Raw genomic sequence first — 27,250 nt, forward strand, 5'->3', positions numbered from 1 at the left:
AGACAGTCATAACTTCATCATTTGGACTTCGAGTGACATAGCCAGTTTGATCTCTTCCAGAATCGATTTGTTAGTTCTTCTGGCAGTCCAAGGCACACATAAAATCCTTCTCTAGCACCAAAACTCAAATTAGTCAATCTTCTTTCTGTCTTGTTTCTGTAGTGTCCAGCTTTTGCATCCATAATTGACCACTGAGAAAATAAGTGCTGATCTTCATTTGGAGCGTTATTTCCTTGCCTTTGAATATTTTGTTGAGAGCCTTCATTGAAGATCAGCCAAGTGCTATTCTGCGGAGTATTTCTAACCCACTCATAGTTGCTTCTTTATTTATGAACGAGCCCAGGAGATTGAAATCCTTTACAACTTCTATTCTTTTTCATTCAAGCTCAAAATCTTCATCATTTTCCGAGTGGATGATCTTTGTCTTGTTTATGTTCAGTTCTAATCGCATGTTAAAGACTTTCGGCTTTGACTTTTCTCAGTAGAAACAGAAAGTCTTCTTTGCTGCTGGTGATGAGTGTTGTATCATCTGCATAACGCAGGTTGTTTATATTTTGGTCACCAACTTTGAAACCAATGCTCTCCTTCCAAATTTGCTTTTCTGAAGATGGCTTCACCGTAAAGGTTGAACAGGCGATAAGATGAATCCTTGCCGGACACCACATTTTATTGGAAACCAATCAGTGTTGTCATATTCAGCTGTCACTGCAGCTTCTTGATTTTTGTAGAGACTTTATTAGATGTGTTTGGGTATTCCCATTTGCGCTAGAGTTCTCCATAGTTTATCATGATCCACACAGTCAAAAGCTTCTGAAACCTGTCTGAACTTCGGATAGTTCTTGCTCAATGTATAATTGTAGCCTTCGTTGTATTGTTTTCAGCGATATTATGCTGGCATGTAGAAATAATGCAATCATTCTGTAGTTGCTACAGTCCTTGGCATCACCTTTCATTGGTATGAGTATGAACAGTGATCTTCCCCAATCGGATTGCCATATTTTGCCCTTCCAAATCTGTTGACATAGGACCATGATAGCGCTATTTTAGCCTTTGATTAATTCCATTGGAATAATGTTGATACCAGGTGACTTGTTTTTTGATCAAGCTTTAATTGCTGCTATGATTTCTCTTTGCTGCTATATCATTCCATTAGCGTATTTAAATATCCATAATTGAGGCTAGAATTTCTGCCGCAATTTCTTAACCTCCTGATATACTAATCTGTTTTTTCCATTTACATGTTCCTATTCAATTTTCTGATAAATATCCTTGAGATATTGTTCTATGTCTTGCCGAATCTGACATTGAAACACTTGGTTCATTTGTGATACTTTTTCTCTACTTTTCTGCGTTTTTCTGAGTTTCAAGGTGATTTCTTGGCTTTTTTCTTTTCTAGAATGTTTGTTTTTTTTTTTTTAGCTTCATTACTAATTATGATTTTGATGTCATTCTATAACTCTTCAGGCTCTCTACCTCCTGTATCAAGAAAGGCAAATCTGTTATATAACATAACATAACTTTATTTTTCTATACCGCCATAATCAAACAATTTCTAGGCGGTTTAAATCAGCGAAATACAGTTAATTGAAATACAACAAATTTCCTAAAATATTCAATATAAGAGTTTTGGTTAACAGTAGTATTCTCAGTTAGGAAATAAATTTGTCAAACAGTGTTGACTTAATTACTTTTCGAAATACACCATAAGGCAACATAACTCCATCAATACAATTACCGTATTTTCACGCAAATAACGCGCACCCGTATAAAACGCGCACACGGGTATAGCGCGCAGAAATCACGATGATATGTACAAAAACTTTGGTATACCGCGCTCACGGGTATACCGCGCATGCTGCCCGACGCTCCTTTCGCCCGCCCTGACTTTCCGTGCGCTGTCCCGACTCTCCGTTCACCCCCCCTGACTTCCGTGCACTGTCCCCCCTTGAAGGTCTGTCCCCATCCTGAAAGCCTGATGCCCCCCCCCGACGTCCGATACATCCCTCCCCCCGAAGGACCGCCGACTCCCCAACAATATCGGGCCAGGAGGGAGCCCAAATCCTCCTGGCCACGGCGACCCCCTAACCCCACCCCGCACTACATTACGGGCAGGAGGGATCCCAGGCCCTCCTGCCCTCGACGCCACCCCCCCTCCCCCCACCGACCGCCCCCCCCAAGAACCTCCGACCGCCCCCCCAGCCGACCCGCGCCCCCCCTGGCGACCCCCACGACCCCCCCCACCCCCCTTCCCCGTACCTTTGGTAGTTGGGCCAGAAGGGAGCCCAAACCCTCCTGGCCACGGCGACCCCCTAACCCCACCCCGCCCTACATTACGGGCAGGAGGGATCCCAGGCCCTCCTGCCCTCGACGCAAACCCCCCCCCCCCCCCACGCCCGCCCCCCCAAGAACCTTCGACCGCCCCCCCAGCCGACCCGCGACCCCCCTGGCGACCCCCACGACCCCCCCCACCCCCCTTCCCCGTACCTTTGGTAGTTGGCCGGACAGACGGGAGCCAAACCCACCTGTCCGGCAGGCAGCCAACGAAGGAATGAGGCCGGATTGGCCCATCCATCCTAAAGCTCCGCCTACTGGTGGGGCCTAAGGCACGTGGGCCAATCAGAATAGGCCCTGGAGCCTTAGGTCCCACCTGGGGGCGCGGCCTGAGGCACATGGTCGGGTTGGGCCCAGGGGGGATCGCGGGTCGGCTGGGGGGCGGTCGGAGGTTCTTGGGGGGGGCGGTCGTTGGGGGGGGGGGGGGGTTTGCGTCGAGGGCAGGAGGGCCTGGGATCCCTCCTGCCCGTAATGTAGTGCGGGGTGGGGTTAGGGGGTTGCCGTGGCCAGGAGGGTTTGGGCTCCCTTCTGACCCGATATTGTCGGGAAGTCGGCGGTCCTTCGGGGTGGGGGTGCGAGTGGTCCTGCCGGGGGGGGGGATGTATCGGACGTCGGGGAGTCGGCCGGGCAAGAGGGCTTGGGCTCCCTCTTGCTCCGATCGTGGATGCGGGTGCGGGTGGGAGCGCGTGCGAGCGGTCGTTCGGGGTGGGGGTGCGAGCGGTCCTGCTGGGGGGGTGAATCGGGCGTCGGGCGGGGTGGGAACTATGTTTTAAAACTTTTGTATACCGCGCTCACGCATATAACGCGCGAGGGGTATGCGCGGTAGGTAAAAACGCGTATAACGCGCGCGTTATATGCGTGAAAATACGGTACCCCACCAGATCTGCTGCTTACTTGCTTGAAATGCTAGTGTTCTACTTTTATCCAATAGTCTGATGAAATATTTTCAATGTTGTATTTTGGGAGATCTTTCTTGATCTTCTTCTTGCAAAATTTTACTTTGATTTTGCATGTCAAAAGCTCGTGGTTGCTTCCACAATCGGCATCTGGTTTAGTCCATGTAGTCAAAGCTGCAGATTTCCATCTCTGTCCTATGTAAACTGCGCTCAACTGCATAGTACATTCCCTTGCATTGTATCTTTGCTGTGTATGTACAGTCTCTCTTACATTGTAAACTGCTCTGAACTGTTTGTGGTATTGCAGTATACAAAAATAAAGTTATTATTATTATTATTTTGCAGATGTAGTCAATTTGATACATTGTTACAAGCCATTTGGAGAGGTCCATGTATACTGGCAATGTTTGTGTTGGAAATGCGTATTCATGATTGACAGTTGGTTCATTTTGCAAAACTGTACTAAGTTATCACCAGCTTCACTTATTTCTCCTATGCTGTGCTTTCCAACTACTGCATCTTCAGGTGTACTTTCTGATTTTGCATTAAAGTGCCCCATAATGATCAGTAGATCTTGTTTCAGCATTTGATCTATTACATTTTGAAGTTGTTTGTAGAACAAGTTTATATCCTCATCTTCCATGTCTGTTGTTGGAGCATATACTTGGATCAAGGTGACATTGATCGGCTTTCCTTGTAGACATACTTACATGACTATCACTGATAACATTGTACTGATACCTACTGAACCTGGGCAAATACCTCATCATGGAAACATAGAAGATGACAGCAGAAATGGGCCAACAAGTCTGCCCACTCTACTAACCCACCCCCTAATTTCTTCCTTGTAGCGATCCCACATGCCTATCCCATTTTCTCTTAAAATCCAGCACGCTGCTGGCCTCAATTACCTGAATTGGAAGGCTATTCCAATTGTCGACCACCCTTTCGGTGAAGAAATACTTCCTGGTGTCACTATGAAATCTCCCACCCCTGAGTTTCAACGGATGTCCTCTTGTTGCCGAAGGTCCTTTAAGAAAGAAGATAAACTCTTCTACCTCAATACGGCCTGTGACATATTTGAACGTCTCGATCATGTCACCTCTCCCTCTATGTTCCTTGAGTGAGTACAGCTGCAACTTGTCCAGCCGTTCCTCATATGGGAGGTCCTTGAGTCCTGAGACCATCCTGGTGACCAATCGCTGAACCGACTCAATTCTTTGCACATCTTTTTGATAATGTGGTCTCCAGAATTGTACACAATATTCTAGATGAGGTCTCACCATGGATCTCTACAACGGCATTATAACTTCGGGCTTCCGGCTGACGAAACTTCTTCGGATCCAACCCATCATTTGTCTAGCCTTGGATGAAGCCTTCTCCACTTGATTGGCAGTTCATGTCTTCACTAATGATCACTCCCAAGTCCCGTTCTGCTGCAGTTCTTGCTAAGGTCTCACCATTTAGGGTGTAAATTCTGCATGGATTTCTGCTGCCAAGGTGCATGACTTTACACTTTTTGACATTAAAACTTAGTTGCCAAGCTGAGGACCACTGCTCCAGTAAGAGTAGGTCCTGTGTCATACAGTCGGACACTGTGCTATTGCCTACTATGTTGCATAGTTTGGCATCATCGGCGAATAATGTAATTTTCCTTTGAAGACCCTGAGTCAGGTCCCTTACGAAGATATTAAATATCAGACCCAGTACCGAGCCCTGCGGTACTCTACTGATCACTTCCGATGTTTCGGAGAGAGTACCGTTCACCACCACCCTCTGAAGTCTACCTTTGAGCCAGTCTTTTACCCATGCAGTTAACATTTCTCCTAATCTCATTGAACTCATCTTTCTCAATAACCTGCGGTGTGGAACACTATCGAAAATCTTGCTGAAGTCCAGGTACACGACATCCAGGGACTCCCCTATATCCAGCTTTTTCGTTACCAAGTCAAAGAAGCTGATCAGATTGGACTGGCAGGACCTTCCCGTTGTAAATCCATGTTGATGGGGATCTCGTAGATTCTCATCGTTCAGGATCGTGTCTAATTTGTGTTTGATTAGTGTTTCCATAATTTTACACACTATCGATGTGAGACTCACTGGTCTATAATTTGCAGCCTCCGTCCTGCATCCCTTTTTGTGAAGTGGAATTACGTTAGCTATTTTCCAGTCCAATGGGATTCTTCCTGTACTTAGGGAAAGATTGAAGAGAGCGGATAACGGTTCCGCCAAGACATCACTCAATTCCCTAAGCACCCTGGAATGTATTTTGTCTGGTCCCATGGCTTTGTTTACTTTGAGTTTTGAAAGTTCATAGTAGACACTGTTGGACGTAAACTCAAAATCTCGAAATGGGTCTTCCGAGCTCTCTCTTGTCTGCAGCTTCGGACCGAACCCGGCTCCTCGCAGGTAAAGACTGAGCAGAAGTATTTATTTAATAGTTCGGCTTTATCGGAGTCCGATTCTACATGATTCCCATCTGATTTCTTAAGGCAAACTATCCCATCTGTGTTCCTTTTTCTGTAACTAATATACCTGAAGAAAGATTTATCCCCTTTTTTAATGTTCTTTGCTAGATTCTCCGATGGATGTTTTCTTGAGAGGCAGCCTAGGGTGGGTCCGAATGAGAAAAAGCCTGAGACCCGAGGCGAGAGTCGGTCAGAGGACTCTCAGGTGTCATTCGAAGCAGTCAGCTTCTCTCCGGAGGAGCGAGGAATGCCGGTGCAGCCACACCTTCTGCTGTTGGCATTCAGCACAGCGAGCGAGGGAAGTGGAATAGCAATGTTGGTAGACAGCAGAGAGGGAGGAGAACCTGCTATACTATGATCATCAGCTGTTTTTCAAGAACAACTTCCACCGCATGAACTCCTGGAATCGGCAGAGGAACGACAAAACTTATCTTCAATAATTTCCTCAGCAGGTACTGTGAACTCTAAATTGACTATGATAAATTTTGCGATAGCTCCTTTAAAGAAACCCCAAATGGTGGACCTGAACTCTATTTGGGAAGCGATTTCTGAGTTACAAACCTCATTGGGAACTCAGATGAAGAATTTAACTACTTATTGTTCGGGAATACTATTGGAATCATTGATTACTCAGCAGAGAGTTGAAAAAATTGAAATAAATTTAGTTGAACAAAAACAAAAAGTGGAATCTATGGGGATACAGAATCAATTATTGATGAAAGATAATGGAAATATTAATCTTAAACTAGAAATGCTGGAGAACGCAACAAGAAGAAATAATTTGAGACTAATTCATTTTCCAAAATTAATAACTACATCTGCTCTTGATATGTTCAAGAGATATCTTACAGAGAACTTGAAGATTCCTCAAAATGCATATCCCCCAGTTTCAAAAATTTACTATCTCCAGGAGGGAAAGAAGAAAACACCTGAAGATCAACAAGCTCCCGAAATGGACATGTTGAATTTAACAAATATTTTGGAGAGCTTGGAATCCGAGCAGATGAGACACTTTTTGTCCAGTTAGCATTGGACTCGGACAGAGACTGACTCTTGAAAATCTTCTTTAAGTATAAAGATAAATTATTCCTAGATCAGAAAGTTAGAATGTATCCGAATGTTTCCAGAGTTACCCAAAAAAAGAGGAAACAATTTCTCCTTTTAAGGTCTCAGGTCTTAAAACTTGGGGGTACCTTTATACTTAGGTTTCCATGCAAATGCTATGTTAAGTTCCAAGGAGTTAAATATATTTTCTTTGAGTCGTCACAGCTTTCAAGGTTTATAATGGGTAAAGATGTGATTTCTGCAAGTACCCCCGCTAAAACTCAGGAGGAAGGCTCAAAATTTTGAACTAGGTTAGCTATCAGGAACGCTATTCAGTTTTCTTATGAAGATTTATAACGATTATGATTTATCCGACTTTTTAAAGCTATCTCCTCCATATATTGTGGACTAACAATGGAACAATGTAAATATTTTGTCATTTGGAACTTCTTTTTTATTTGTAAAGATTTAAGACACTGCTTATTTGGAATGATGTTGGTGAACATATAAATAATTGAAATGAATAAAGATAAAGTTTAAAAAAAACTAAAAACATTGTACTGGTAACATAGTAACATAATGAATGATGGCAGATAAAGTCCCAAGTGGTCCATCCAGTCTGCCTAACCATAAGTGCTGAATAAATTTAGTTTTAGTTTTATTTAGTTTAAATGGTCCTTTTTCTTAGATATTTTTGGGCCAGAAACCCAGAGCCCTGCCCGGCAGTGTGTTTAGTTCCATCTACTGGAGTCTCTGTCAAAGCTCACTCCATCCCATCTTAACCATCCCAGCCATCGAAGCCCTACCCAGCCCGTCCTCAATTGAATGTCCATATACGGGACACAGGCCGTGCAAGCTGCCCAGTATTGGCCTTAGTTCTTTCAATGTATACCTATTATTTTCTGATTAGAGATCCTCTGTGTTCATCCCACACTTGTCTGAACTCTGTCACCATTTTCTTCTCCACCACCTCCCTTGGGAGCGCATTCCACACATCAACCACCCTCTCCGTAAAGAAGAATTTCCTAACATTACTCTTGAATCTACCACCCCTCAACCTCAAATTATGCCCTCTGGTTTTACCAATTTCCTTTCTCTGGAATAGATTTAGTTCTATGTTAATACCTTTCAAGTATTTGAACATCTGAATCATATCTCCCCTGCCCCTTCTTTCCTCTAGGGCAGGGGTGTCAAAGTCCCTCCTGGAGGGCTGCAATCCAGTCGGGTTTATGGGATTTCCCCAATGAATATGCATGAGATCTATTTGCATGCACTGCTTTCATTGTATGCTAATAGATCGTATGCATATTCATTGGGGAAATCCTGAAAACCCGACTGGATTGCGGCCCTCAAGGAGGAACTTTGACGCCCCCTGCTCTAGGGTATACACATTCAGGGCTTCGAGTCTCTCGACATACGTTTCAAATTTCAAGTTTATTAGGTTTTTATATACCACCTATCAAGGTTATCTAAGCAGTTTTTACAATCAGGTACTCAAGCATTTTCCTTATCTGTCCCGGTGGGCTCACAATCTATCTAACGTACCTGGGGCTATGGAGGACTGAGTGACTTGCCCAGGGTCACAAGGAACAGCACGGGGTTTGAACCCACAACCCCAGGGTGCTGAGGCTGTAGCTTCAACCACTGCGCCACACACTCCTCCTACGTCTTCTGGCGCAAACCTCCTATCATTTTTGCCTTCCTCTGGACCGCTTCAAGTCTTTTTATGTCCTTTGCCAGATACCATATTTGAAAGTTTATTGTTGAGGATGAATGCCACACCATTTTCCCCTTGTGTTTCATGACCAGAGTAGCAGATCCAATGCTTGTTTGATTGAAAATAGCCCCGTTCTGTCCATTTGAATTCACTGATCCCTATCAAATTGATTTTTTTTCCATTTGATCTTTAACAATTTCCAGTTTTCCTAGATTCATGCTTCATATGTTCCATGTTCCTTTGTTGAGAATATCTTTACAGCTTCTGATCTCCCTTTTCTGTCCAGCAACATCAACATCAAGACAGCCTTGGCAAACTCTGGGTGATGATCAGCTTGTCCCTAGTAGCATGGCGAGTGCCTTCTGACCTAGGGGACCATCTTCCAGCACTATACGTCAGTTTTTTTTATGTTTCATCATCATCAAGTTTTCTTGGCAGAATACAGAAGTAGATTGCTGGGTCTTTCTTCTGTGCAATATAAATTTGATGATGTCACTGTTGTTGCATCAAAGGTGATCCTCGTCTCCAACACTGTCCATTTGTTACTGCCCAGATGGGTGGTACATTGTTTGTTTGACATCTCCGCTGAAACCTCCTTGGGACACCCTTCTGGTAGTGAAACTATTGACAGCATAGCTTTCAGCTCCTCAGATGCATGCAAGTCCCAGTGGCAGGACAAGCCTATGACTATGACTTGGGATTTTCTTTCTAGGATCCTGCATTCCCATTTCACTGATGTAATACCCTCCCCCTCTCTCCCTCCCCTTTTTTTTTAAATTTGTTTTCCAAAGATGTACTTATCAACTTTCCCTTCCCCCTTTATCCCCAAGCTCATGTTTGTGCTTGTAACTTGTCTAATTAATGTCTACACTTCCTCCCCCCTTTTCTACAATAATTTATTTTCAACTTTTTTTTATTGTAAACCAGCCAGGTGTTCATTAATGGTCGGTATATCAAAACTCAATAAACTTGAAACTTGAAACCAGAGGGATTTTCTTCTAACTGATTTTTTTTGCCCCTACTTTTTTAGGGTATATTTCATCTAGTACAGGGGTCTCAAAGTCCCTCCTTGAGGGCCGCAATCCAGTCGTGTTTTCATGATTTCCCCAATGAATATGCATGAGATCTATGTGCATGCACTGCTTTCAATGCATATTCATTGGGGAAATCCTGAAAACCCAACTGGATTGTGGCCCTCAAGGAGGGACTTAGAGATCCCTGATTGGTACTTCTTCCACGTTCTCATTCCATTTGTTGATGGTACGTTAGATAGATTGTGAGCCCACCGGGACAGATAGGGAAAATGCTTGAGTACCTGATTGTAAAACCGCTTAGATAACCTTGATAGGCGGTATCTAAAATCCTAATAAAAAAAAAAAAAAAAATATGGCTAGACTAGAGTTCTTTCTTGGTTATTAAGTTTTTCATCCATTTTTTTTGCCAGAATACGATCTTGTTTCTTTGGTAGTTCTATTGTCATTTGTGGCACTCAGAGGTCCAGAAGATTTTTTAAAACCACTTAGAAGTAAAATATCGAATTGATAGTAGTTAAGTGTCATTGTTTGTTACGTCTAGTACAGGGGTAAGGAACTCCGGTCCTCGAGAGCCGTATTCCAGTTGGGTTTTCAGGATGTCCCCAATGAATATGCATTGAAAGCAGTGCATGCAAATAGATCTCATGCATATTCATTGGGGACATCCTGAAAACCCGACTGGAATACGGCTCTCGAGGACCGGAGTTCCCTACCCCTGGTCTTCTAGTATATTCGACAGCAATCCTTGTACCAACTTGTCCTGTGGTAGGACCCACAAGAGCAGGGATCTCAAAGTCCCTCCTTGAGGGACGCAATCCAGTCGGGTTTTCAGGATTTCCCCAATGAATATGCATTGAAAGCAGTGCATGCACATAGATCTCATGCATATTCATTGGGGAAATCCTGAAAACCCGACTGGATTGCGTCCCTCAAGGAGGGACTTTGAGATCCCTGCACAAGAGGCAGGAGGGGAAATCGGAGCAACTCCACGGAGGTGTGAAATCAGCACAAGTCTGACAATTGCACAAGAAGTTTGCGTCCACCCCTAGTCCGGGTCTCCCGGTGGCCACGTTCCCTCCCCTCCCCCCGCCCCCTCCGCCTGCAAGGGAAGTGGGAGGGGGAGGGGATCGGCCACTACATCAGAGGAAGCGCCAGGCCGCCAGGAGATGAAGGCAGTGGCGGTGACAGCTCGCCACCTCCGGACCGGCGCCTGATCGCCGAGAAATGGGCCAGACCTCGGTCTCCACCCTGTCCGGGCCAGCTGGCGGCAGTGAGTAGCCTGACGAAGGGGGGGGGGGCGAGGGCTTGCCCGTTGCAATGCAGGCGGGCCAAGCGTGACTTCTTCAAGACGAGCAGAGTGCCTCTAGACTCCTGGGTGGCAGATCGGTGGGGTGCAAGCTGCAAAACGGGGAGAGGTGGGGAATTGAGTCCAGTTCAGGACTCCAGAATGTTTTGTAAAGTTGCTTCCTAGGGTGGGCTTTTAGGTGCCTTTAAGGGAATGAGATTGGATCTAACCCACTCACGCCCAATGATCAGCATCACTTCTCCATCGGTCTTTTTTTGCTTTCTGGAGGGGGGAGGGGGGAGAGGGTGCTGGAGTGTCTGCGTTTCCGTGCTTTGGAGACAGCCGAGATCGCGTAAGTTTACAATCGTTTACGCTCACGCATACGCACGTGTGAATTATTGTCGGTCTCTTTTTAACGTTTGACTTTTTGCCGGTGAACGTTTTCATTCCTCTTTGGAACAGTACATGCAGAGCAATGGCGAAAAAAACCCCAGTCCCCCATGTACCTAAAACTGAAAAATCTATGTACAGAGCAACTTTAAATATAGAATGAAAGAGCACAGTGTTTACATTTCATTGAATAGTAATGTTATATGATGTTCAGGAGAGCAACGTAGGGATGGCTTTTCCTATGAGTAATCTGTAATTTTGATGATGTGACAATGATTGTCTGAAGAATTGTGTGAACAATGTCATGTTTGACCTCTTAATATGTTCCAGAAAATGTCTCTTTTGCACAGCCTCCTTCCCAGTTACAGCGTATTTACTTATTTCGACAATAAAAAGGAAGGAAGAGACCTTTGGCATTAATCCCAACTGCTTAGAAAAAGGAAACACAAAAAAACCCATTACTTGAGGCCAGAGGACTGAACTGAAAGGGCTAGAAAAAAATGGTCTTCAAATACACTGAAATGTTCTGCTCTATTGTTGCTGGTTTTATTGCTTATTAATGAGTAACATTAAATAGTGAGAGACAGGAAAGTACTTAACCACACAGTGAGAGAAAGAGAGAGGAAGTCTTGTGCTTATCTAAATTAGCATCAAAGGTGTTGTAAACCTATTGTAAAAATGGTAGGCAGAGGTGGATCTTATCTCTTGCAGCCTCTCACTCTCTTATAAAGCAGAAGGCAGAACCAAGCTGTTGGGGTTGGGAAGGGGGATTTGTGGTTTTTGACATATCTTAGTATGATGGCAGGGCATGTAAATCTTAGAATTGAATCAATAGACTCTTCTTCCCTTTAAATTTTGCTGCTGTGGAGCCATAGAGAGTGTGAATGGATGTGTCGGTGTCCAAATGGAATAAGTGAATATCATAGTGTCTGCACCTGCATGTTTCAGTCATAATCTTTTGCGGTTCTTTTAGAACATAAAGAACATAAAAATAGCCTTACTGGGTCAGACCAAAGGTCTATCAAGTCTAGTAGCCCGTTCTCACGGTGACCAATCCAGGTCACTAGTACCTGGCCAAAACCCAAGGAGTAACAATATTCCATGTTACCGATACAGGGTAAGCACTGGCTTCCCCCATGTCTTTCTCAATAACAAACTATGGACATTCGTCCAAGAACTTGTCCAAACCTTTCTTAAAACCAGCTACGCTATCCACTCTTACCACATCCTCTGGCAGTGCGTTCCTATTTGTTTTAAAAGTATTTCCCCGTAACATCATCGAGTGTCCCCTAGTCTTTGTAATTTTTGACGGAGTGAAAAATCGATCCACTTGTACCCGTTCTACTCCACTCAGGATTTTGTAGACTTCAATCATATCTCCCCTCAGCCGTCTCTTTTCCAAGCTGAAGAGCCCTAACTATTTTTAGTCTTTCCTCATACGAGAAGAGTTCCATTCCTTTTACCATCTTGGTCATTCTTCTTTGAACCTTTTCTAACACCTCTATATCTTTCTTGAGATAAGGAGACCAGATGAGGTCGCACCATGGAGCGATACATGGGCATTATAACATTCTTAGTCTTGTTAACCATCCCTTTTAAAATAATTCCTAGCATCCTGTTTGCTTTTTTGGCCACCGCTAGAGAATGACACGGTGACAAAATTCATCACCGTTCCCGTCCCCACGGATAACCACGGGAAATAATCCCATGTCATTTTCTAGTGTCTGTTTCAACCTCGGTCCTTCTACACCAGCATTCTTCAAAGCAAAGCTTGCGGGTCAGTGGTTGTGGCCATTCATACTCTGATTCTTCCCTCTCTCCTTAAAGAATGACATGAAGATGGTTTCCCCCGGTTATGCGCGGGGAAGGGAACGGTGATGAATTTTGTCACCGTGTCATTCTCTAGCCACCCCACACATTGGGTGGAAGGTTTCATTGTATTGTCTACGATGATACCCAGATCCTTTTCTTGGGCACTAACCCTCAAGGAGGAGCCTAGCATGCGGTAACTGTGATTCAGGTTATTCTTCCCAATGTGTATCACTTTGCATTTGGCTACATTAAATTTCATCTGCAATTTGGACACCCAGTCTTCCAATTTCCTAAGGTCCACTGCCCTCCAATCTTACAGACAGCAGTGCAGGGAGCTTTTTGCCTCCAGCTTGGCCACGCACCGCGTCCTTAAAGGCTGCCATCAGTTCTCGGCAGACTTTCCGGTGCCAATCTTGGTTCAGCAGATGCTGATGCGCTATGTTACCCCAATTGCAATGGTGGAATGGGATCAGGAGCTGGGCATTGGAGGGCTCTTTCCTGTGGCAGCAGACACCATGCTGAGTCTCTTACCTATAGAGGTGCCTCCCAGACCCAGACTAGCTCTATGTTGATGCCGGAAGTGCTGCCTCGGTGAACTTGTTCGATGGGGCTGCAGGAGCTGATGTTTCTGTCCCACCAATGTCCCAATGTGACATGGCTGGTGCTGCCAAAGATATTGAAGAACAAAGATTTTGGAACCAGTGATGAAAAATTACTGAGTGAGGTTTTGAATCCATTTGGTTCTTTAGAGAAATTTATGCTTGCTAAATTTGAGAAGATTTTAGAGGGCCCTAACTCTTTCCATATGCGGCTTAATAGGCAAGGTGAAACTATTAAAGAACAGAAGGATAAAATCTTGTCTTTGGAACAGGCATTGAAAGAGGTTAAAATGTTCAGGTTGCTTTATTAAAAGATAATTTCATCACTCAGAAGAAACTGTAAGCATTAGAAAATTTTGAAAATGGGGGCGTGGCTTGGCTGCAATACAAGATGGATGGTGATTCTACTGCTCTTCCCTCATCAGCACTATTCAGCTAATTGTATAGCACAATAAGGTCAAATTCACTCTCAAAAAGTGAATATTTTGATTTGTGAAATCTTCTGCAGTAGGAATGGCTTCAGGAAGACAGTTCAGATTAGAAACAGCATTTGCTGTGGGGTCCTTAGCTAAACGGGCTAAACCAGACCCACCAACTCCATCAAAGTTGCCACTTCCTAAGGATACCTCAGAACAAGTTATAATGGAGCTGAAAGCAATAAGAGAGATGCTTCAGGATAATACAACTGAACTAAAAACATTAAAAGAAGAATCTATCTCAGCAGTTAAAGATATGTGATGATAAGACTATGCAGTTGGAACACCGGGTTTCTGTGATGGAAGGCAGTTTGAATAAATTTCAAACTGACCATAAAGCAGTAGATCGCCTGACTAAAGAATTGGAGGATGCAAACAACAGAAGTAGGAGGAATAACATTAGAGTACTAGGGCTCCCAGAGGGGGTAGAGGGCTCAGATGCTGTATCTTTTCTTGAAGATTTATTGCCTAAGCTTCTCTCCCTTAATCTGAAGTATCCACTGGAAATAGAAAGAGCACATCGAATTCCATCAAGGATTTCTAACAGTCAAAACGGTCCCAGGCCCATGATATTCAGGGTACTGCGTTTTCAACAGACTATGGACATTTTATCAACCGCTAAGCAAATGAGGTCACTGAAATGGCAGGAAATGAGAATCCATCTTCTGTCGGATTTCACTAAAGTTACTGCTGGCTTGAGAAAGCAGTTCCTGCTTCTCTGACCTCAGCTGAAACAGTTGGGAGCAAAATATGGGTTGCTATATCTGGTGGTAATGAAGATAACATTCAACAATAAAACTAGTCACTATGAAGACCCGATTAAGCTACAGGAATATATTAATCAGCACTTAGATCCAATGACGTAGGAGAATAAGAACATAAGAAGTTGCCTCCACTGGGTCAGACCAGAGGTCCATCCTGCCCAGCGGTCCGCTCCCGCGGCGGCCCATCAGGTCCGCGACCTGTGAAGTGGTTACTGACCAATTCAATAACCTACCTCAAGTTCTATCTGTACCCCTCTATCCCCTTATCCTCCAGGAACCTATCCAAACCTTTCTTGAACCCCTGTACAGAGTTCTGGCTTATCACCTCCTCTGGAAGCTTGTTCCATGTGTCCACCACCCTCTGGGTGAAAAAGAACTTCCTAGCATTTGTTCTAAACCTGTCCCCTTTCAATTTCTCCGAGTGACCCCTAGTGCTTGTGGCTCCCCACAGTTTGAAGAATCTGTTCTTATTCACTTTCTCTATGCCCTTTAGGATTTTGAAAGTTTCTATCATGTCCCCTCTAAGTCTCCTCTTCTCCAGGGAGAACAGCCCCAGCTTTTTTAACCTGTCAGCGTATGAGAAATTTTCCATACCTTTTATCAGTTTAGTCGCCCTCCTCTGCACTCCCTCGAGTACCGCCATATCCTTTTTGAGGTACGGCGACCAGTATTGAACACAGTACTCCAGGTGCGGGCGCACCATTGCGCGATACAGCGGCATGATGACTTCCTTTGTCCTGGTTGTGATACCTTTTTTGATGATGCCCAGCATTCTATTTGCTTTCTTTGAGGCTGTCGCACACTGTGCCGATGGCTTCAGTGATGTGTCAACCATAACTCCCAGATCCCTTTCAAGGTTACTCACCCCTAGCCGTGTTCCCCCCATTTTGTAGCTGAACATCGGGTTCTTTTTCCCTACATGCATGACTTTGCATTTCTCTACGTTAAAACTCATTTGCCACTTATTTGCCCAGTCTACCAGTCTCGTTAGGTCCCTTTGCAGGTTTTCACAGTCTTCTGTGTTCCTAACCCTGCTGCAGAGTTTGGTGTCATCAGCAAATTTGATAACCTCACATTTTGTCCCGGTCTCCAGATCATCAATAAATATATTAAACAATAGAGGTCCCAGCACCGACCCCTGTGGAACTCCGCTCGTGACCCATTGCCAGTCTGAATATTGGCCCTTTATTCCAACCCTCTGTTTCCTGCCTGCCAACCAGTGTTTGATCCATCGGTGTTTGATCCATCGGAATGACAAGGAAGAATTGAATTCTGCTATAAATCTTTATTTTAACTAGGTTTTTTTAACAGATGTTATACAAGTTTTGGATAAGAAGGGATTCCTTATTATTTAGACTTAAATCCAGTTTTCTTTTTTGTTTTTTGGCGAAAGTGTTATGGAGGAATTGCATTGGCTTTAGTGAGAGCCAATGGAGATGAAATTTAAATTGAAGTGGAGGAACGTTTTGGAATAAAATGGCGATACCTGCGATTTTGAAGAAGACGTTAGTGATCGCGCGAGAGAAAGAAGTGGAGCTTTCCCCGCCCGGCCTCGAGGAACCACTGTTGCTGCCACAGTTGCATTCGGCTTCCCTGGCACTGATCGACCAGCCCTGCTGGCTGAACATGGCGTCCCCTCTGGAACAGTTCGTAAATGGCGTCCGGCAGCTGTCTTCACAAGGTCAGATGATATAATTTTGTGAATTAATCAACAAAAGTGGATCTGAGATCATTCTGCTTGACCTGATGCCACCTCCTGCTTGGCATGTTGGTTTCAGTGAAGACTGCTAGACAGGATAGCATGCCGCTTATTCCCTTCCCCAGAGACCCTGTGGTTCAGCAAGCAGAGGGAAGCATTTTGCCGCTGAAGCCGCATTTAAAGAAAGTCAGCAGATTCGGCAGGCAACACCCCTTCTCCACTGGTGGTGAATTTGATAAGGAGCTCTCCCAAAGCAGCGGCTTCTGTGAGTGTGCAGGCTCCAGTGAAGGCTCTCGTAGGCTCTGTCTTGGCTCCATGGTCCTCTCATGGCCCTAGTCATTAACCTCATCTGCATATCCAGCCTGCTCCTCCTGCACAGTCTATGCCTCTTTTAGTTTCCAACAGTGGCCAGAGTGAGAGGATTTGCATCTTTCAGCGACACTTCTTTTACCCTCTTCAGGAACCTGCACCAACAGTGGGAGTGTGGCTGATAATTATAATAGTCCCATCTGTCCTGCTTTGGTGGGAATCGGTGCTCCAGATATTGAAGTAAAAGATGCCATTATCCCTGTTGAATAGCTTCCTCTCTGTCATTAAAAGAACTACACTGGCCTCCTCTGTTCTCATCTTGTGTGTTACTGAAATTTAGAAGGAACTTGATCTCTGTGACCTGTGCTTGGTGGTTGAAACCTCTTCAGTGGTTTATCCTGCTGCTATTTTTGCTCCTCAGGTAGCTACTGGAGTGCCAATGGCAGAATTTAACATGGAAATTATCCCTGCCAACACCAGCTTCAGTCTTCACTGCCAGGGCCCTGTGGCACAACCTTATCTCCAATACATGTCTGACACAAAAGGGAAATCTCTTGGAACTCAATGATTGTGTTATTATTTTATGGATTTTTTATTATTAATACTATTATCACATGATTAGTAGGGTTAGAATTGAGAGCCCTTCTTATTGGTTTATTGTTTTTTAAAGTTTCTATATGGTTATATAATTAATTAATTGATGCTAATAGTAAGGTGCTTATAGATTTAAAATTGTCTTGTTATTCAATTGAAGGAATAGAATTTGGTTATATTCCTAGTCATATTAATAGACAGTTTTGCAGGGAATTTTGGATTTTATTTTATCATGAGAACTAAATGTATTAATTTTAACTCTAGATTTTCTTATGTTTTTATTTTTTCTATTGATTTTGTATTCTTCTTTTATCAAATTTTCGTATTTTCTTAAGATTTTAAATATGGTTAAGATTTCGGGAGCCCTTACAATGGTGTCTTTGATTTATTACCGCTTCAATTTGATGAGTTATTTAGTTAATGCTACCTGCTAATTGCAACTAATATTAGATTGCTTGTGGGTTTTTATTTGGATTTACATATTCTACATAATTATTTGATAAATTCTGGGTAATTGCTGATATTAATTATAGAATGTCTTGATTTTCGATATTCTCAATAGAGTAATATTCACAATGAATTTATTATATTTTATATTTTGCCAATTTCATGAAAATTTTCTTGTCTTAGAACATACTATTTGTCTTGTTCTTTAGATTGAAATATTTACTGATAAGTTATGATGCATAATATTTATCAAATACCTAGATGAATTAATAATTTATTTTAAATTATATTGTATGGTATTTGTAAGTTGTTGGGGTTTCATATTTGATCTCATTAATATTTATTAGAACATGGAGGGTTAATTTGGGATGAATTATGGTGCTTGGGGGAAGACGGTGATTACTTAGTCTATATGTTTGTATACGGGCTTTCGTATTATTTATAGGGAGAAGGTAGGGGAGAGAATGGGGGGATTTTTAATTTAGGGTCCGGGACGTGTGTAAAAAGTCTATTTTTAAATTCGGTCAAAAGGAAATTAGTGGTTCATTCTTTAATATATTTTTTAATCAAATAAAATGGTTCTAAAATTTTATTCATTGAACGTTAATGGACTCAATCACCCCATCAAGAAGAAAAAGATTCTTAACTTTCTGAAAAAGCAACAAGCAGACATTATTTTATACAAGAGATCCATCTATCCGCAATGGAGGCGGCCAAATTATTAGGGGGTTGGATAAAACATTGTTTCTTTGCACCAGCAATAGGGAAAAAGACGGGTGTGGCAATCCTGATTAATAAGAAGATTTCTGCTGATCCAATGGGCAGATGGCTCCATGTTAATATGATTTCATTAAAAAGCGTCAGGGTATCTTTTCCTATTAATGCACCTAATACAAATCAGGCGAAATTCTTTAAAAAGCTCCCCCAAACAATTCTGTCACTGGCTAAGTCTAATTTAATCGTAGCTGGAGACTTCAATGCTGTAATAGATCCAATAATGGATAAACAACCGAGTAGACAATTAAAATCATTAGGTCTGAATAATTTTATGCATACATGGATTTTTCATTTTAATGCTCAAGAATTTACATTTTGTTCCCAAGTTCATAAATCATTTTCAAGAATTGATTATTTTTTTTGTTTCAGATCATTTAATTCAACGGGTTACAAAAGCCAAAAAAAAAGAACAAAAGCCAACATAGATCCTATCATTTTGTCGGATCATGCTGGAATTTGGATAGAATATCAGTTCACTGAAGAAGATTCTAGTAAAACTGTGTGGAGGTTCAGTAATATATCGACATGGCAAATGAAGTTCAACGTGGATAAGTGTAAAGTGAAGTATGTCGGTAACAAAAAGCTAATGCACGAATACAGGATGTCCAGGGAGACCTCCCAGGAAAGAGACTTGGGAGATGTTTATGTTTTTTATGTTCAAACTTTCTTGAGGAAATTCAAATAAAAATGAATGAGTATTTTCAATTCAATACCTCGAAGGAAATCTCTTTGGAAACTCTGTGGGATGCTTTCAAGGCAGCTATATGAGGGCAGATCATTTCATATTCGGCGCTTGTTAGGAAATTACTTAGATTAGAGTTTTCCAATCTAGAACAAATTATTACAGCTTTAGACTCACAATTGGCTTTGAAATGAGAACAAGATACTTTGAATGCCCTGTTGAAGGCTAAATATAAATATAATAAGATTTGCTCACAAGAAAAGATTTGTTTTGTCAGCAAGTGGTGTATTATGGAAACTCAAATAAAGCAGGAAGAGTATGACTAACTATCTTAAAGCTAAAAAGAGAAGAGAAAAGATTCCGGTCATTAAGGATGAAAAGGGCAAGATTTATACCCACATAAAATATTTTAAATCAATTTCTGGAGTATTATAAAGCTTTATATTCTTCTGAGCTATATTCAAATAAAGAGAATGAAGGAAAATAATTTTTGAATTCAATTAATGGGCCAAAAATTCCAGAACAAATAAAAACTTGAGGCGCCTATATCGTTTACAGAGCTCCAATCGGCATTGAAGTCTCTCGGAGCTGGGTCTGCTCCGGGTAGTGATGGATTTACAGTGGAGTATTTCAAAACTATACTGTTACCTCATCTTTTTTAATTATATCAATCACAACTGATGAAAGGTCAGATATCGGATACTATGGCAGAAGCGCTTACTATTGTTTTGCCAAAGCCAAACAGAGATCCCATGTTGGTTTCAAACTACAGGCCTATTATTTTAACTAATGTGGATGGAAAAATTCTGGCTAAACTATTGGCTCTGAGGTTGGCTAAGGCTCTCCCTTATATGATTGGAATGCACCAAACGGTTTTTGTTACTCAAAGACATTCTGCAAATAACGCTATTGGCACTTCATATGCTAAATTTAGCAAAAACAATAGATGATCCAGCCTTCTCTGTTTCTTTGGCTGCAGAGTTTTATCGAATTGAATGGACTTTTATCGAGTTGAATGGACTTTATGTATAAGCAATGGATTGGTTTGGGAAAGGGTCTGGTTTTATTCAAATGATTTAAACCTTGTATAGTTCCCTTTCAGCCAGATTATATATTAATAATACATTCTCTGGACGTTTTAGTTTAAAGAAGGCAATGTTAGATAAGGATGTCCTTTATCTCCTTTGCTTTTTTATATTGTTTTATTTATTTATTCAGTTTTTTATACCGTTCTCCCAAGGGAACAGTTTACATACATTTATTCAGGTACTCAAGCAGTTTTCCCTCTCTGTCCCGGAGGGTTCACAATCTATCTAACGTACCTGGGGCAATGGGGGGATTAAGTGACTTGCCCAGGGTCACAAGGAGCAGCGTGGGTTTGAACCCACAACCCCAGGGTGCTGAGGCTGTAGCTTTTTACCACTGCGCCACACTCTCCCCTTTGGAACCCTTGTTTTTGGCGATTCAGCAGAAAAGGGAGATACAGGGAATTCCATATGCAGGTTGAGACTATAAAGTTTTGGCTTATGCAGATGATATATTGCTTCATTTGAAAAATCCTGAATCAACCATCCCTTATTTATTGGAATTGATTGATCGTTTTGGTAAATTTTCTGGGTATAAGATAAATTGGAGTAAATCTGAGGTTCTTCCATTGAATGTACATTGAGTAAAAGGTTTATTTGATCCATTCCCATTCCTTTGGAAAGAAGAGGGAATAAAATATTTGGGTATAATGATTCAAATAACATTGGAAGATACAATGACAGTAAATGAAAAATCTTTATTGTTGAAAGTCAAACAAATGTGTGGAAATGCTTTGGAATCCATTACATCTTTCTTGGTGGGGGAGAGTCCAAACCATAAAAATGATGATCTCGCCTGTAGTTTGTTACCAACTGAGCATGTTACCAGTTTATTTTCAGAGTTCTTTTTTATAAAAAAAAGTAAATGGGTTTCTTACAAAATTCCTTTGGCTTGGTAAAACTTATAGTATCTTTGCAAAAATCTCAATCGATGGGAGGGGTAAATTTTTTTTTCCAAATTTTTACAGGTATCATCAAGCCTTTATTTTGCGTCAGGGTATGTATTGGATCTTTCCTTAACTCATGGAGAATCTGCCGGATTGGTTAATTCTGGAAAGTCATCTTATGGCCCCAATTCATCTCGGCCATATATTGAGTATCAAATTACCTAGAATTTATAAAGACAACATTATTTTTCATTCAACTTGGGTGATGTTAAAATTTATAGATGCTTTATGCCTATTCCGATACAGCAAACCACATGCCAATCCCTATGATTAAACTCCAAGATACAAATCGGTGAGTTTAAAATCCTCTGGAAACATTGGTTGCAGGCAGGCATTCGTACTTTAAATGATGTAATTCTGAATGAGAAAATGGTAAATTTATTACAATTACATCAAAACATATAAGTGCCAACTAGGCAACCTGCCTAAACTTTTGGTTATACCTGCTGTATGCCTATGTCTAGGTCGGCCCACCACCCGCCCACCTCCTGCCCTTTCCCCTCCTCTAAAAATGCCTCTTTTCGCTGTATGCGTTTAGAGGCAGGGGAAAGGCCTAAGCTAGTTTTAGATACGTCTAAAACCAGATTTGGTTATGGGTGCTTGGACAATCAGGCTTTTTGATTGTCCAAATACCCATTTAGGCCACTTTTTAGACGTTTGAGCCCCATTATCTATAGTTTATTACTATCGAACCTCGGTTTGCGAGTAATGTGGTTTGCGAGTGTTTTGCAAGCCGAGCAAAACATTTTTGCAAATCATGACTCGTAAGCCGAGCGTTGACTCGCTTTGCGAGTCCTGCCGCCCGTGAACCGGCATCGCCCCTATCCCCCTGCGAACGCTGCCCCCCCCCCTCTAACCGGCATGGCTCCCCTTCGCGAACGCCCGCCCAAACTGAAGCCTTACCCCCATCTGGCACTGCCACTCAGCACCAACCCACAGGAGGTGCCGGTGCCCGAAGATCGTGCTGCTTACCGGACTGGGCCTTGAGCATCTGCGTATGCTTAAGGCCTTCTGGCTCATGTTCTCTCCAAGAATCTCGGAGAGAGGCGGGAGCCAGAAGGCCTTGAGTATGCACAGATGCTCAAGTCCCAGTCCGACAAGCAGCACGATCATTGGGCACTGGCACCTCCTGTGGGTTGGTGCTGCGTACCGGTACCAGATGGGTGTAAGGGTTCAGTTTGGGAGGGGGGCGATGCCAGTTCGTGGAGTGGGGATGTGGAAGCGCACCAGTGGCCTCGGGGGGTGGGGGGGGTCTTTTGGGGATGTGGTGGGGTAGGGTGGAGCAGCGCTGGTGGCCGGGGGGAGGAGGAAGTGGAACCAATCAAGCAAATTTTCCTTACTTTCTATGGGGAAACTTGCTTTGATATATGAGTAATTTGGTTTACAAGCATGCTTCTGGAACGAATTATGCTCGTAAACCAAGGTTCCACTGTATTTATATTCTGCCTTTATACAAGGCAAATTACAAGAGAGCATGCAGAATTTAAAAATACAAAAATACACAAGGCACTTAAATATACATACCTCAAAACTGTCATTGTAATGCACATCAACAAAAAATTCATCATAAGAGAGGGAGTTTAAAGGATAGGATTTTCATAGCATAGAAAGTTTGTTACAGTTCATAGGCTAGCATTTAAAGGGGTTATTTTAAAATTGCTATAGTATAAGTAGAGGTCAATATTCAGCCAACAGCAGTGAGAGTTTGGCTGGCTGCTGCCAGCGTTATTCTTGGATATTACATTACATTACATTGGTGTCTTTTATTCAGCCAATACCTTGTGATTCTAGGCAAATTACAATAAGAGGAGATTCTGGTCATATTCAGAAGATAAAAAGATAGCTATTTGGTTGGAACATTTAGGGTCTGGAGATATGAGGGTCATTTCATAAATAATGCACACTATATATATATATATATATATATATATATATATATATATATATTTATATTTATATATATATATATATTTATATATATATATATTTTTTTAAATTTACATGTTTATTTTTTTTCAAGTATTTCTTTACAGTTCTTCAATGTAGTCTCCCTGCTGTGCAATGACCAAGTCCTGGAAGCTTCATTATTCCATCCAAGACACTGTTTTTGTTCAGTTGAATGGCTCGGGTACAGGTGGAAGAAAGCTCTTTCAGAGATGCAAAACGATGTCCACGCATAGGTTGTTTCAACTTTGGAAAAAGGTTGAAGTCTGGACTGTAGGGAGCATGAGGTAACATCTCCCAGCCATATTCGTGTAGTTTTTCAATGATGAGAGGAGAGCTCCATCTTCCCCACGACTAAAAATATTTTGATGGGCTCAATCAAAAGACAAACAAATGATGATTTTTGCTTATGATCGTGAAGGCATCATCATCACAGATAAAGTTCCATGTGGAAGAAGTGTCGTGATTTTTTTGCAAAAAAAAAAAATAAAAAACGCAAAAAAATGCACAAAACCCGACCTCGGTTGCTCTTGGCTGGGCCACTCTTTCTTCACGACAACGCTCGTCCGCACATAGGGAATGTCATCATTGAAAAACTATGCAAATATGTCTGGGAGGTGTTACCTCATGCTCCCTACAGTCCAGACTTGAGTCCACCAGACTTTGACCTTTTATCAAATTTGAAACAACCTATGCGTGGACATTGTTTTGCATCTCTGGAAGAGTTTTCTTCTGCCGGTACTTGAGCCATTCGGCAACTGAACAAAAATGGCGTCTTGAATAGAATAATGAAGCTTCCCGGACGTTGGGACTCAGTTATTGCAAAGCAGGGAGACTATATTGAAGGATTGTAAAGAAATACTTGAAAAAAAATAAAACATGTAAAAAATAGTGTGCATTATTTATGAAATGACCCTCGTAGATTGAGGTAACCGGTTATATCTTGTCTTGATAAATTTCATAAATAACATGGTTTTAAAAAAAAATTTTTTATTTATTTATAAATTTTTCAAATTATTTAACAAGCATATAATCTTGTACAGAAAAGTGTAATCAAGAAAACATATAATTAATTATTCCCAAACTTGAAAATAAACCAAAATTACATAAAAGGTAATAAAATTTCAACTTAATCCCACACTAGTCCTCAACATTGGATCCAAGATTAAGGAATTAGGAGTAAATATAATACAATAACAAATTAAACCAAATCACGTCATCTGTTGCTGAAAGAGAGCTTAAATTAATTATTGAGACACTGATGTTTCTCCTTTTTCAAGGCGTTTCATGGAGAGGAAGGCCATCAAATGAGACGGTTCAAAGAAAATGTATTTAAGGGAATTATACCTGATTACACACTTACAGGGGTATCTAAGAAAAAATAATCCCCCTATCTGGGTCACACCTGCTTTTAATTATAAAAATTCCCTCCTTCTCTTTTGAGTTTCTCTCGAAACATCAGGAAAAACTTGAATATGGAAGCCAAGGAAGTCTCTAGATCTATTTTTAAAGAAAAGTTTAAGGATCCAATCTCTGTCCGGAGCCAAAGCCACAGTCAGTAGGAGAGTGGCTGGACTAGCCACCTCTCTATTAGATTGTTCCAATAAAGCAGTAACATCCAAAGAATTTTCCTGTGGTTTTCCATCCTCGTCTTTTTTTTTTAAGAATCCTGATTTTTTTTATTAGGCAAATACACTCTTGACAATGGTGGCAGAGAATTCTCAGGACTTTTTAGGATTTCCAGAAAGTAACGTTTTATCATTTCTCCTGGAGAAATTGACAAGACCTTTGGAAAATTAATCAAACGCAAATAAATAACATGGTTTTGATTTCTCTTCTGAAGGTTTTGTAATTTGGTGCTGAGATCAGTAAATCAGCGAAGTGGCTGTCTAGTTTCGCTGATTGTGTGGTGAGTAGCCTGTCTTGCATTTTCTTTCGCTGTATGCCTTTTATTGGGGGGTGAGTGACGGGTGTCTGTCTTCTCCTTGGTCTGGATGAGTTGTTCCAAATTAGACAATTGATTAAGTAGGCTGGTCTGTTGCCATTTAGGGCTTTGTAAAGAATGCAGTAGAATTTGAAAAGTATTCGTGCTTGTACTGGGAACCAGTGAATGTCTAGGTAGGCAGCGGTGATGTGGTCATATTTCTTCAGTTAGTAGATCAGTCTGAGAGATGTGTTTTGCGCTGTTTGTAGTTGTTTTATAGTAGTGGCGGGGCAGGGTAGGTATAGGATGTTGCAGTAGTCTAGGAATCCTAATATTCAATGCCAGGCCATGTCCAGGCTTCAGCACTGAATATCTAGATTATGCTGCACCTGCTAACACAAAAATAAATTGCATAAAGATAGGACTATGTTTTATGTAGTTCTGTTTATGCAGTTACCCTATCCGGTTAAGTGCTGAGTCAGCACATAAGAATTGCCGTACTGGGACAGACCGAAGGTCCATCAAGCCCAGTATCGTGTTTCCAACAGTGGCCAGCCCAGTCTTGCTTCATTGCTTTTCTCTTGATTCCTTTCCATTTTTTCAACATCTTTCCCTTCCTTCAATCATTAGACATAGTATAATAGCAGATATAAGCATCTAAGTTCCGGAGATATGCACATAACTTACTGTATTCTATAAGCTGCATATGTAACCTTGTCCCTGTGTCCAGACTTTGTAGATGCCTACCTGGAAAATGCAAGATATGCTCATTTTTACAGACTAGCAATTTGTCAGAATTTTGGCATATGGGTGCTGTTTAGGTACATATTCATGCCATTATTCTAATTAATTATTATTTATTTGAATTTAGTTTGTATCTCTTTCAGTAGCAGTTCAAGGAGAGCTACATTCAGGCACACTAGATATTTCCCCGTCTTGGGATGGTTCACAATTTAATTTTTACGTGCCTGAGGTGATGGGGGATTATTTGTCTTTCTCAAGATCGCAGGAAACAGCAGTGGGATTTGAACCTGGTGCTCTAATCACCACTCTGCTAATAGGGGAGTGGGGCAAGTTACCCATATCTCTAGCAGTCAGTCTTAGACTTCCTCCTGAGTCTCTTTTAATGGAGTCAGCTGCTACAAAGTTGCAGATTCTTAATCTGTCATCTCACTATAACCCCCTTATAATATGATGAGCTGTCCAAAACTCCCCCAACACCTACTTCCCCCACCTATCTACCACCCCAGTAATCCTTATGGCTGTGGGTGGTTCATACATGGCAGTATAGTAGGGTTTTGATGGACTCCTACTTTCCACCATAGATGTAGTGGTTAGAGTGGCTTATGGGCTCCTCCTCTCTATGGTTCACTAGCCCACCCACTCAGTTATTTAAGATATCTATATGGAGTGTCAAGTAGGATGAACCTTGCACTGGAACTATGGCAAATTGTATCCTGTAAACTGTATACTATGTACAGTACAGTATATTGGTATCAGATCCGAGTATGTGTCAAATTAGGATAAATGCAGTGCAAATGGTAACCTGTTGACTGTATATTATGTATGTTTAACCTGTAACCCATTCTGAGCTCTTTGGGGAAAACAGGATAGAAAACAATTAAATAAGTACTAGGTGTGTACTTTATACAGTAGAATCCCCTCTGTATTTTTTGTGATTGATGCTGTCTGGAAGAACACATTTTAGAAGACAAATATTTTTGTCTGTCCATGTGAGTGAGCCTGGCTTGCCCCATGTCTGACTGCAGAAAGCATGGGGGTAAGCTTACTAATGTCCATGATGAAGCAGGCAGAGGAAGGCTGAGTTTAATCAGCTTTGTTAGTTCTGGGAGTAGCTGGTGCAGGTGTTTCCCTTATGTCACACTTAGGAGATCAGCCACTTCCTGAAGAGCTGAAAGTTTAGCTTTCTATTTCTCAGTAATATCCAACAGCATGTCACCAGCTGTGTAAAAACTTCAGTTGATGTGTTATGAATCTCTCCTGTGGTAAACTTCAGTGTTCATGT

General features: G+C 41.8%; 1 protein-coding gene across 3 annotated transcripts in view; it reads left to right on the forward strand.

The window, feature by feature from the left end:
- PHACTR2 (phosphatase and actin regulator 2) overlaps positions 1 to 27,250 on the forward strand; it is a 291,804-nt gene that overhangs the window by 57,424 nt on the left and 207,130 nt on the right. Inside the window, exon 1 of one of the 3 annotated variants that reach the window (XM_033939935.1) lies at positions 10,531 to 10,760. The exons of 1 other annotated variant lie outside the window; for it this stretch is intronic. In XM_033939935.1, coding sequence (XP_033795826.1) covers positions 10,715 to 10,760 — 46 coding nt within the window. In that variant the 5' untranslated portion in view covers positions 10,531 to 10,714. Of the gene's footprint in view, positions 1 to 10,530; positions 10,761 to 27,250 lie in introns of those variants that run through there. One more of the 3 variants, XM_033939933.1, reaches the window with a different exon arrangement.

This window comes from Geotrypetes seraphini, chromosome 3 (genome assembly GCF_902459505.1).
Source record: "Geotrypetes seraphini chromosome 3, aGeoSer1.1, whole genome shotgun sequence".
Lineage (NCBI taxonomy): Eukaryota > Metazoa > Chordata > Amphibia > Gymnophiona > Dermophiidae > Geotrypetes > Geotrypetes seraphini.